The following is a 13,421-nucleotide window of genomic DNA, read 5'->3' as shown; positions in this document are numbered from 1 at the left end:
ATTTTAAATAAAATCTGATAGCTTTCTGATGCTGCTTGTAACCCTGAAGTGCAATTTAACTGACACATTCAAGGCCCAGGAAGGCAGTAAGGACATTGTTAAAATAATCCATGTGACATAAGTGGTTCAACCATAATATTAAGAAGGAACAGGAATACTTTCTGTGTGCAAAGAAAAATAAATAATGACTTCATTCAACAATTTCTTCTCTTCTGTGTCAGTCTTCAATGAGCATTCACAAAGTCACATGATGCATGCGCTTGATTACAAGCAGAGGAATGCACATGCATACTGTCATGAACACGTAGAGAAGACTGACACGGAAGTGCAGAAATTGTTTAATAAAGTCGTTATTTTCATTATCCATGTGCACAAAAAGTATTTTCGTAGCTTGGACTATTTTAAAGATGTCCTTACTACCTTTCTGGACCTTGAACGTATCAGTTGTGTTGCTGTCTATGCAGGGTCAGAAAGCTCTCGGATTTAAATAAAATATCTTAATTTGTGTCCCGAAGATGAAAAGTTCTTACAGGTTTGGGAGGACATGAGGGTGACTAACTAATTAATGACAGAATTTTCATTTTAGCGCGAACTATCTCACTAATTCCTTTGTGCCACAAAACAAAGAACATTATTATTGCTGATAACTTTTCTTTTCTTTATATTACATAAACAACATTTAAAGCGAAGACTATCAATAATGCTGTAAAAGAGATTCAGCTGTGTGTGACTCATAAATCACAGTCTCTCATTAGTGAAGACACCAGCCAACCGCAGCATGCTGGAGAACGAGAGGGAGCGGCGCTCCGAAACGAACACTTTGAAGAAAACACTGCTCCATCTTAACGCTTAGCAAAGTGCCAGGGTCTATTTTTAGAACAAGTGGAGCTAAGGGTCGGGACGATGGAAGAAGTGTACCAGAGTGGAGAAAAGGACAGAAGAAAAGCGAGTTGTGAGGATGAAGCACAGGACTGCTAATGAAAAGGAAGAAGAGGGGGAAAGAAAAAAAAATTAGGCAATCTTGATGCATGGAGCAGACCTGCAATGCCCTCAGCCGTCCAAAGGGGGCGCCAACGCCCTCGCTTCCAGCCTGCTGGAGCGTCTGCAGGTGACGTCACTGCAGAGAAGAGGGTTTCCACACAGGATGATGTCATCCTTTTACATTCCCCCTCCTTTTTTCTCACTTACTGTCAAATCCATGCCTCTGCTCGCTACACACATTGGTGGCCAGACTACGTGAGACTGTTTCAGAGGACAGGTGAAAATGCCTGCAATCTGGGAATTCTGCTATGATGTAATCCCTTTCCGCCACTTCATCCGAGCCAAGCTGGTCCGACACAGGCTTCCTCCAAGCGAGGGAATCTGAAATGTCTGTTGCCTTGGATACCACAGCCACTTCTGCAGCATTCATTCCCGTCACCATTTACTGCAAATGCAACATGTTTGGGTTTTGTTGGTGTTTTTTTTTAACAACGTATAGAAAACCCATGTTCTTTGCATCATTCTATTGACGTGGAGGATGTGAGCCGTGACTGAGTGATCTGCTAGCTTACTGACTCAAGGTCACTGTTTCAATTCAGCTCCAGACTCCGGGGACAGAAGGCCATTCCAATCTCTCAGCTGCAAATAGAAAGCGGCAGCTGAAGCTAATATGCCCTCGTGCCCATGTATTGAGAAGGAATATGCCGGGAGACTAAAGTTACCCTTTCATCAATTGCAAAAGAGCACTGTTATGCTGCCGTTATTCTGCATGCATGACCTCAATGTGAAAACGTGATGAAAAGACATAATCTTCTGGTGAAGGTTGTTATTTAATTTTCACACACAATCCAGGGAAACCAATGTCACAGATTCAGGATGAAGGAGAATTCCTCCTCCTTTATGTCATGTACTGTATGATATTACGTAATATAATTTTTATTTATTTTAAGAGTCTCTTATGTTCATCAAGGTTGTATTTATTTGATTAAAATAAATCAATCTTAAATCATGCTGGATAACATACTTGATCATCGCGTTCAACAAAACAGAAGCTTTTGGGATTTTTCAGCTCCACGGATCAGCAGGATACTTTGACAAGAAGTAAAAATACCAAACGGATTCTATTCTGGTGGTTTCTCGCCTACATACTGCAGCTGTACTTCAGCATCTGTGCTGTGCAATGCAGTGAGAATTTTTAGGGGCATCAGAAAAGGACAAATGTTTTCAGATGAAGTTTTCTAGTTGTGTATTAGCAGACTGACTCACAATGCACTGTCAGGTACGCTGATGCAGAAGGTGGGCGCCCAAGGCTGTTACTCGGGCTGCAGGTGTATTTCCCAGCATCCTCAGGTTTCACCTGGGAGATGATGAGTGAACCGTCGATCAGAATACTCACTCTGCGCTTGAGATCACTGGAGAGAGAGAGAGAAAGAAGTTAAATTAGCATCAATAGTATCGATGATTTCAACAGCCTACACTACTACATACACTACCGTTCAAACGTTTGAGGTCAGTGAGATTTTGTTTTTATTTTTTTAAAGAAATGAATACTTTTATTCAGCAAGGACACAATAAATTGATCAAAATGACATTAAAAGAGATTTATAATTTTATAAAATTTAAATTGAATGCTGTTCTGTTGAAATTTCCAACTTTCCTTTTTATTTTTATTTTACATGAACACAATCTTGGTGAGCATAAGAGACATCTACAGTAATACATGAAAAAAATAATCTTACCAACCTCAAACCTTTGAACGGTAGTGAACAATTTTTTTTACTGTTCCACGACATGAAAGTTTGTCAATACTGACTTTTTCTTTCTAAGCTGTCCCTACTAATATGTATGCCTAGGTAAACTCAATTAAAGGCAGAGAATAAAGCACAATTCAAAGCCTTGTGAATTACAGTCTACTCTTTCAACAAGAACAGATGGGGTGTCCGAGGCAGAGAAAAAAAAAAACACTTTAGTGGACAAAATGCCTGCGTGCTTCCACCTGTCCTGCTGCACAGAGCCTCTATTAGAAAGGAATACAATAATATCTTTTGTTCTATACAGTGTACAGGCCACGCATGAGAGCGTATTGGATGGCTTAGGTCACTACTACTTCTAATCAGTGCTAGTGGAGCGTATGATGACTCAAGCGCCATGTCGCTGGATATTCTTTTCACAGGGGACAAAAGGAGAAGCATGAACCATGAGAACCTGAGAGGGTCTATGGTGAAGCTGCATTTGTTGTGTATAAAGATTACAGAGGGCACTTTCCTATTCAAGGTTACTATAAAGGACACATTGTTTTATGTAATATTTTTGGGTTCTACAGTATGTGTCTTTATGCTAACTAGACTACCATGACAACACTAATGAATCTTTTTTTGACAGGCAACTCTTTAAAAATACATTTAAATTAAAATGCATCTGTTTATCAATAGATGAACACTACCATTCAAATATTTGGGGTGAGTAAGATTTTTGATCTCTCTTTTTTTTTTATCTTATTTTTTTATCTTTTTATCTTTTTATCTTATTTTTGATCCCTGCAGATGTTTTCTAAGAAAGCTTATTTCTGTCACGGAATGAAAAAAAAAAAAGTCTTTTTTAAAAAAAGAAGTCTTTTTATGTCACAATTATGTTTTTTTTTTATTGCAGTTCTGGGTTTATATCTCACAATTCTCACCAATACTTTTTTATTTTTTTATTCTGTGGTGGAAAACAAAAAGTATTTTGAGATATAAACTCAGAATTAAAAAAAAGTTAGAATTACAGAATTCTGAGGGAAAAGGGCATAATGGTGAGGTGAAAACTGAAGAAAACAGTACTGCTTAACATTTCTGTGTAAACCATGAAACATTTTTTTTTCAGGATTATTTTTAAAAGAACAACATTTAACTTTTTTGTATTATTATATCTATAAAATATCTATAAATCTAACTGGAGCCAATCTATTGAAAGGTAGTGTACAAAATATCAGTAGTGGTGGCATATTTAGTTGCATTTTGTGCACCTATGATAACATTTCGGGTTTCTATGAAAATGTCACAACACAAGGCTTTACAAAACGTTTAACCAAAGCCTAAAGCAGTATCACAATGGCCATAGTCCCTAAAACTCACTGATGCCTCAATGATGATGACGAAACTACATGGACACAGGACAGTGGGGGTATGGTACAGTAATGAACCCGATCATAACTTTACTTCTTGAAGAAGACGTTATCTTCCTCCCAGGACCAGGTGTACGTTAGGTTGCCAGGATACGCCTCAGCCTGACAAGTGAAGAATGCATCCTGGGATATGTTAACGGTTATGTTCTCTGGCGGTGAGACAATAAATGGGGGTCCTGAAATAGAAAAGAGACACATAATAAATCAGCATTACATATCAGGATGTGTCACATTCTGTTGAGGCATATAGCAATCTCAGTCCTCTTCAAGGTTAAACACAACAATATTGGAGAAAGGATTTAATAAAAGTGTTTCCAATGATATATATTTTCATTCTGTTATTTGTATTCGACAGATCAATACCTCATTTACAGTGGTGTACATACTGAATACTGAAAGATATCAGACTGAATGAGGCAATATACCACTCAGCTGTACCATACATATTTGGAGCAGCCGTCTCATCTGAATATCACTGGCCAAGATGATAAGAATTTTACCCAGCAGCCTATCCACAGATCTCACCCTGCCGCCCACTGTGGGCATCACTTGAGTTGGCAGTGCCAGTGTAAAGAGAGGGCTCTTCTGTGGAGAAAGCCTGCAGAGAGCTCCCCATGCAGGATGCTCTCCGTCCCGCTCGACAGCACACACACATTACAGTACAAAAACAAACTCGCTAGATAGCCAGCGTGTCTACAAAACCGTGTTTCTACAACTTGCCACTTTTATGTCTCAGCAGTTGATTTTTGTTTAAACTAACAGAAAACTGTTTCTTTTTGTAAAGTGAAGGGCTTATTAAAATGGAAATTCTTTCCCTCATTTATTTTCCCTAGAGTTCCCTTCGTTCTCGGTCTGGTCCACAATTCTTATTCGGGTAAAGAACCACCTTCTCAAACGGGAACATACTGTAACATATGATCAATGTGAAATGACCAAAGGTGTTATGCTCATAGAAGAAAGTCTCAGACAAGAATTAAACACTCGTCCTATTTTTGTCCCATCAAATGCCAATCAAATCAGTGTATCTCAAAACAATAAGAATCTTTATCATGATAAATGCATGGTATCTCTTTCATAATAAAGAGAAACATTCTTATAATTCATGTTTATTTACTAAGTATCTCATAACAATGATACATTTTTATCATAATTAATGCTTAGTATCTTCAAATAATGATAAACTTTCAAACAAAGTATCATAATAATGGGAAACGTATAATTGATGTTTAATATCTCATAATTATGGGAACTTTCTCATGATTAATGTTTATTATTATCACTACGAGTTAAGTCGTTATAGCAAGAAGGTTTCTCTTTGTTGTGAAAAAGTTTCTCATTATCAAGAATTACAGATTTGTTTTACCGTGCCGGTAACAGGCTTCTATACCCCTTCATCAACACCAAATCAGCGTTGATTGTGTTATTATACAGGATATAATTTAGCAGTATAGTTATTAGAATTTAATGGCTACTATTACAGTGATTCACTTTTAAACCATTCAATGCAGTGGGAGAAACAGAAATTCAAAAGAAAAAATGGAATGTCATTTTATTACTGCAGTTTGATACTGATTTGATTGGCATGTGATGGGACAAAAATAGGAAGGAGTGCTTTATTCTTGTTTAGAAGTGTGAAAAGGTGAATAAAGAACACTATTGCACTAAAATAAAATGTTAATCTTGTGACAGATCTTATATTTGTATAAAAATCTCTCAAGTAAAGTATATTTATGATTATGGGTAGGCCAAAGCCACAGATCTGAGCTTTGTTTTCTTCCTTTTTAATAAACAAACAAAAAAAGACCAAACAAATAGAAAATATACAGTAAGTTATACATCCATTGTGTTACTGGGTTACATGCTAACATGGCAAGCTAAAAGCAGCAGACGCAGAACAGATTAGGTGTCCCAACAGGAAAAAGCTTCTTTGGCAGCACTATAGTGAAAAATCTCTCTGACAGTGAACCCATTACTGCTTTATACTGTACCAGACAGCCAACATATGGAGTCCAATTATCTCTGTAGCTCTACAGCATGGGTGCCATGCAGCATGCAGCTTTGCAAGCATAACTGTACACACATACATGGACACAAACACACAGAAAACGGTTCAAACACACCTCACAGCACTTCAACAACATGATAGTGATATCATTCAGTTAATAGCAAACAATAAAGTCCTGTAGAATATTGTGATACCTTGGACGAGTAGGCGTGTGGTATGGACGGCCTCTCCCTGCTCGCTGTACGCTCGGCATGTGTACGCTCCTCTGTCCTCACGGCTGATGGAAACAATCGTCAGGCTGCCATCGCTCACCTGTGGACAGATGTCACAGAATCACCTACTGAGTTCCAGATTCCACAAAATCGCATTAAAGGGATAGTTCATCCAAAAATGATAATTCTGTCATTAATTACTCTCCTTCACGTCGTTACAAATTCGTAAGATCTTCATTCCTCTTCGCAAATTAAGATATTTTTGATGAAATCCAAGAGCTCTCTCTGCATAGACAGCAACATGGACTATTTTATTGTTGTCCTTATTACATTTCTGGGCCTGGGAACATTTCAGTTGCATTGTTGCCTATGCAAAGTCAGAGAGCTCACGGATTTCATCAAAAATATAATAATTTGTGTTCCGAAGATGAACAAAGGTCTTATGGGTTTTGAACGACATGAGGGTGAGTACATAAGGACAGAATATAACAAAAAAGTAGTATAAAGAGGTAAGATTTGTAATGTTTTTAAAGAAGTGCTCACCAAGCCTGTATTTATTTGATCCGAAGTACAGCAAAAACAGTAACATTTTGAAATATTTTTACTATTTAATATAGCTGATTTCTATTTGAATATATTTTAAAATATAATTTATTCCTGTTATTTCAAAACTGAATTTTAAATTCATTACTCTTAGTCTTAGTCACATGATCCTTCAGAAATCATTAATATTCTAATTTGCTGCTCAAAAAACATTATTATTATTATTATAGCAGATTAGAATTTTTCAGGTTTTTTTGATGAATAGAAAGTCACAAAGAGCAGAATTTATCTGAAATAGAAATATTTAGTAACATTATAAATGTCCTTATCATCATTTAAAGTGTCCCTTCCTAAATACATAAATAAAAAATTGTATAACCCCCCCACCAAAAAAAAATAAATCATCATGATCCAGTCCGTCTGGAATGATATGAAGTAACAGAACAAACTGAGACAGTTTGTGTTTTAAGTTAAATATTTGGGTAAACTATCCCTTTAAAGGTGCAGTATGGCATATTTTCAGCTAACGGTTGAAATGGAAATTGCACTACAATTTCAAAATATCGGGAAGCATTTTTCCTCCTCAGACTCAATGGTCATGCGAGTTGCCAGATTGACGACACACAACAGGAATGAGTACAACTGAAAATGGAGGGCGACGAGCCTTACACTGTAAGTTGATTTATCCACGTTTTTAATATGCCTCTGGCCATAGAGCTTTTTAGATGGTTGTTGAGGCTTTTTAGGTTGGGTAGAATCTGCGATCTCTGACCCAATTGGTTTGCTGGTTTCCATGGCTGTAATGAGCTGTTTTCCACCACCGGGCAACCCGGGTGTTGAAATACTGTTGGGTAAATTGGCAGTGGGTGGGATCACACAGATCAAAACAAAAACAGACATTCCGACACAGAACGCTCATTTCAAAGTAGAATAACTGGCTGTAACATTGTTTTTCAGAGATATAAGTATGTCAACTTAACAAGTTTCCTAAATGTCTGCAATACAAAATACTGATTAAGAAAATTACGTTTTGCAGAAAGAAGTTTTTAAGTTGCTCTGAAACTTAAATATATATGAATATAAATTATGTTTTCAAATTCTCTCATAAGTCAATCTAAATCTCCATTTTACTTAAAAAAAAAAAAGTACTAATAAAATCTGAGCTGTTTAATAAGTCTGTTTGCTTCAAGAGAACAGTAGCATCTTAAGTTTTGAGCAACTTCTCATTACTTATCTCGGTGACAGATTTCACTTTTCTCTTAATAGAAATTATGTGCTGGGGGAACCATGCTCAGCATCCCACAAGAGACATCTTTTTTCGCTGCCGAACCCACACTTATGTTTCTTTACATTCAACCCATGTATCATGACAGGCGCCACTCTTACAAAACAACTCATTAAATAATAATAATAATAATAATAATAATAATAATAATCATTTTCAAACCAAACTGTCTCGTACACAGTACAAATAAAAGCACTTTGCAGTGAAAACGTTGTGAACTGGAGACAGAAAGGCAGAGACTGCATAGGAGAGATCAAACAAACCAGGTCACTCCAACAGAGACTTAAAGATCAATGTGCATCTCTCTTTCTGCACCCACACAAGCGTTCCATTTTACCAATTGCAGAGCAGTTCTTGGGTTTATCTAATATTCTCTGGATTTTTCTTGGATAGATGGGCTGTGCCATGTGGACCGAGGAGTTTTTGGTATTTTTATTAAACATTTGAGAAATTAGTATACAAAAGCATAATTTCTAATGGGGATTTCCCAGCCAGTTTAAAATTATATACAATTATTTGTGGATAAACTGATTAATATTCATGAGCTAAGCCTTTTGTGCAACAAATTATCCCCACCCATTTATTATTCAGACGTTTTCTTTTGTACAGGCTTTTGTTTTTAGTAAAATGCTAGGCCAGCCTGCTCCGTGTCTTGTCTTTATTCTGAAATCATATAAAACATGCAAGTCATAATTCATTAATAGGTTCCTGTATGAAGCTCTTTCAAGCTGTGATGGTTAGCTTGCTGGCTCGGTTCCACAATCATCCTTTCGAGACAAGGCCGCACTTATGAGAGGAGAGTGTCTCTGCTAGTTTTTTTAGCCTTGAATCGTGCACACGTTCTCAGAGAGTGAGCTGAATAAATGATTCACTCTGTCAAAGAGGGTGTGTTTGGTGGCAGAGGGGCAGGTAAAGGGCGGGATGCTGATTCTTACTATGAATGATTAATTAGTACACTTCAAAGAAAAAAAACAATGTTTGTCTTTGTAATTTTTCATCAAAATGTAATAACTTGCTCCACCTGTGTTACTTTCATGAAACAACTCATTACAAAAAATGTTTGTAAACTGAAAATGTCAAATGTCAAATTAAAAACGAAAAATAAATGAAACCAACAACAGCTACTGAAAAATAAAATGAAATAATTATAAAAATAACATAATAATTTTAATTATTATTATTATATAGTAAAACAGATATCCTGAAGTTAGTAATTAGTAAACCAAAAAAAAAAAAAAGAAGAAAAAAAGTAGAGTGAAATTTTCACTCTAACTTCACTCAGAACTTTCTTTAATAATATTTATTTAAAAAAAAATGTATAAATTAGTAGTATATTCACTGTAAGTCAGCAAGGGAAGGGATAAAAACCCTTTACTCACTTTTGAATGCAATTTGCTGCCATTCATAATCTCATGGGAAATATGTGACTGGGTACAACTAGTCTTGGAACAGCATAACAGTTCAGCCGCTCTCCGTAAACAGACCTGACAGGTAAGGAACTCCACAGAGCATCTTTTCTCCCCGGCCTGTCAGAACTGGACGGTTAACGATACATGAGGGTCACTTTACTGCTGCTGACCGAGCAGGTAAAGAGCACTTTGACAAAAAAAGTGCAAAAAGCATACAGATGACATAGATTCATGGTAAAGTAAAGGTTTCGCTGAGGGGGCTCTCTGATGAATTATTCAGTGTTCAATCAGACGGTGTAATAGCAAGATCTACTAGCAAGCATCATCATCACAGTTCATGTGATATCAAGCATGTGTGACTTCCTCCTTTGAAGACTTACACATACCTTGAGGAAAGATTTCTTGAATGTTAGACTTTAATTTTTGATTTGAAAAATGTAGTTAATCTTAAAAATAATATGTAATATAACTGTACATATATAATGATAAAATAACATTGGTAAAAGCAAGAATTTCAAACAGTATACACAGCTACATTTAAATACTCGACAATGGAGAAAGATGCTATTTTTGTAGTTACAACATTTATCCAGCAGGAGTTAACAGGAAAATGCTAACAAGCCAAACCTTGACCTTTTGATGTGAACATACACACTCCACCGCTTTTACAAACTTAACATACATGACTTCAATCTACAAATGGGCAGCATGATGGTAAGCAGCTAATTTACTTCACAAACGGCAGCAGCCTGAGACTCCGCCATGGATGCCAGACTCCGTAATTACGCTAATTACACAGACGGAGATGCACGGCCTGGCTACGGCAGACCCAACAACAACACACGTGTCTAATAAATCATAGCACACAACTTCAGAGTAAATAAAAACTAGTTTTATGATTGATACCTAATACCTATTATTAAGCATTATTCAAAAACTCCACCCCAACTTCAATTCATAAATAACCCTGATATTTTCAAAATGAATCTCTTTTTAAGGCATCACTTAATAAATATATATTAAATAAATATATAAATATAATAAATAAAAATAGTTAAATCTCGGAAATATGTCAAATTTTGTTAGTAAAGGAGGTTACAAACTACTTCATGACTTTAAAGGAACATTATTCTGGTTTGTTGTCAAGAATAAGAAAAGGTACTTGAGCACCACTTTTGCAGTCTTGTACATTTATCGTTTTGTACGAGTTTAATTTTTTTGGCTTCAAATCAGTCTTGGACAATCTTCTATTCACATAGTCACTAGTTTGTTTGTTTCATGGCTTATTAAACTTTCACAAAGACGTTTTGAAGATCTCTACAGGAAAAATGAATGGGAAAAAAACCTCTGGAACCAAGCGTCCTGAAGAACTGGTCTAATCAGTCAAACAACGCTCTATTTTGACTGAACAAAGAGCTCGCTATGATTCAAATTAACAAGCAATGAATACCATTGTTCCTCTCCCTGATGTTGTCTCACCTTACTTCAAAAGTGTTCAATCACTAAGCAAAGCTTGTCGCTGACAGACTGTCATTTCTCTGCTGTGTGTGAGGAGATGGAGATCTCTCGATGGGCTCTTGTAAATCAAACTCTTTTCAGGCAGAGAACTGAGCCGTCCGTTCCTGTAGGAATCTCTTCGCTTAGTCTACAGTGAGCAGACGGTTTATATTCTGGAAGCGTGTAATTGTTAGGTTCAGTATGTTTGGTTTGCCGGTTTTGATGAGTCACAATCAATGGCTCGCTTGTGAGAAAAGAGCTTGTGTTTTTTTTAGTCGCCGTTTTAGATAAGAGAATCAAAAAGTCTGTTTCATATCGCGACCGGCTCAGTTGATGAAATATAAAAGATGTCACTCAAGTCGAGAAAGTCCACTGGTATTGAAATACTAGGATGGTTTATTTGGTTCCTAATTACACAGCGCTGTGAACATAACAGACCCAAGGGACGCCTTTACGACACATAGTTAAAATGAGCAGAGTTACGAGCACCGAGATGGACAGAGGGTTAGTGCTGAATGACTAGGGGATATGACAGGGTTGAGGGGGATTAATTAGCTCTTCCTGCAGGCCGTGTGATTACTGTGTTAAAACTGCTGCGTTATTTCTTCAATCTGACAGAAGAAGTTTAAAACATACAGCAGGGAAACTCAAATTGCTTTACTAAAAGGCACTTTTAGACAAAAGTATGGAAAACCATCTGAACTGTGACAAGCTTATTAGGGACAGTCTAAATGGCCCTGGTGGCAGTTTAAGAGGCAGTCCCACAAACCCTCTACTGCCCCCAATAGTTCAAACTGGCACTGTACTGTACACTAAAGTTTCAAAGTTTGAAGCTGGTAAGATTTTGTAATGTTTTTGAAAGTCTCTTATACTCACCAAAGTTACGTATTTGAATACCGTAACATTATCATTTTATGAAATGTTTTCTATTTTAAGATATTTAAAAATGTAATGTAATGTGATTGTAAAGCTCCGGTCTTAAATGTCCTTCAGAACTCATTCTAATATGCTGATTTGCTGCTCAAGAAACATTTCTAATTATTATTAATGCTGCAAAGAGTTGTGGAGCATTTTTGTGCTAACTGTGATACTTTTTTCAGAATTTCTGATGAATAGTTTAAAAAGCTGAAAAGTTCAATAGAACAGAATTTATTAGAAATACAACCTTTTTGTCACTTTTATCAAATGAATGCATCCTTGAAGAATTATATATATATATATATATATATATATATATATATATATATATATATATATATATATATATATATATACACACCCCCATGTCATCCAAGATGTTCATGTCTTTCTTCCTTCAGCCTTCAGTTAAAATTAAATAAATAAAAAAATAAAAAATGTTTTTGTGGAAAATATTCCAAGAGTTTTCTACACACACTATAATGGACTTCAGTGGGATCAATTGGGTTGAAGATCCAAATTGCAGTTTCAATGCAGCTTCTAAGGCCTCTACATGATCCTCTACATGATGAAATGATTGGTCATTTACTAATTTTCCAAAAAAAAAAAATAATAATATATATATATATATATATATATATATATATATATATATATATATATATATATATATATATATATATATATATATATATATATATATATATAATTTTTAACCACAAATGCATTTTTTCAGCCTACATCACACGATTAAGCTGACCTAGTGCAAGATGAGCATTCGTGGTTAAAAAGTATATACATTTGTATTTTTCTTAGAAAATTACTGATTGTTTCCCTTATTCCTTAGCTAGGCCACCATTGAAGTCCACCGTATGGTGGAAAATCCTGGAATGTTATCCTCAAAAACCTTCAATTTCAATTTTTTGTTAGGAAATTTTCAATAATCTGGTTATTTAAATTAATAATAATAATAATAATAATTAAATTAAAACTTAAACGAAAATCTTTAAAACCGCAAGTGAGCACTGCATGTGGCACTTTCCCTGCATGTCACTTGTTTGTAGTTTAGACACATAAGCAGCAAAGGAATAGTGATGGTGGGCCACTGATCACCTCATGGAGGGCTGGATTTGGGGCCGTGACAATGGTAGATGGGACAGAGGAAGAGAGGAAGAAGTAACGATAGAGGAAAAGAGATGACAAAGTGCCTTTGACCTGTCATTTCCACTGTAATCAAATATCCTGAGCCCTCACTGTGACAACTCCAATCCTGTATTTGTGCAGAGAAGGATATCAATCAAACACCACAGGAACTCTTTAGGATCCACAACACTATGGTTTTCACATACTAAAGTTTCACGATTTCACATACCACAGCAAAAACAAATATGCTGTAATGCAAAGACCA

General features: G+C 36.0%; 1 protein-coding gene across 3 annotated transcripts in view; it reads right to left on the bottom strand.

The window, feature by feature from the left end:
* The window catches only part of LOC113038581 (protein turtle homolog B-like), a 100,323-nt gene that overhangs the window by 34,912 nt on the left and 51,990 nt on the right, over window positions 1-13,421 (bottom strand). For all 3 annotated transcript variants that reach the window (XM_026196101.1, XM_026196102.1, XM_026196103.1), the window contains exons 5-7: window positions 6,344-6,461; window positions 4,179-4,320; window positions 2,248-2,393 (exon numbers count right to left, since the gene is read on the bottom strand). In XM_026196101.1, the coding sequence (XP_026051886.1) occupies window positions 2,248-2,393; window positions 4,179-4,320; window positions 6,344-6,461 (406 nt within the window). The remainder of the gene's footprint in view (window positions 1-2,247; window positions 2,394-4,178; window positions 4,321-6,343; window positions 6,462-13,421) is intronic.

The sequence above is a fragment of the Carassius auratus genome, chromosome 21 (assembly GCF_003368295.1).
Source record: "Carassius auratus strain Wakin chromosome 21, ASM336829v1, whole genome shotgun sequence".
NCBI classification, from domain to species: Eukaryota; Metazoa; Chordata; class Actinopteri; order Cypriniformes; family Cyprinidae; genus Carassius; species Carassius auratus.
The sequence above is the reverse complement of the archived record's forward strand: the minus strand, read 5'-3'. Positions and strand labels throughout refer to the sequence as shown.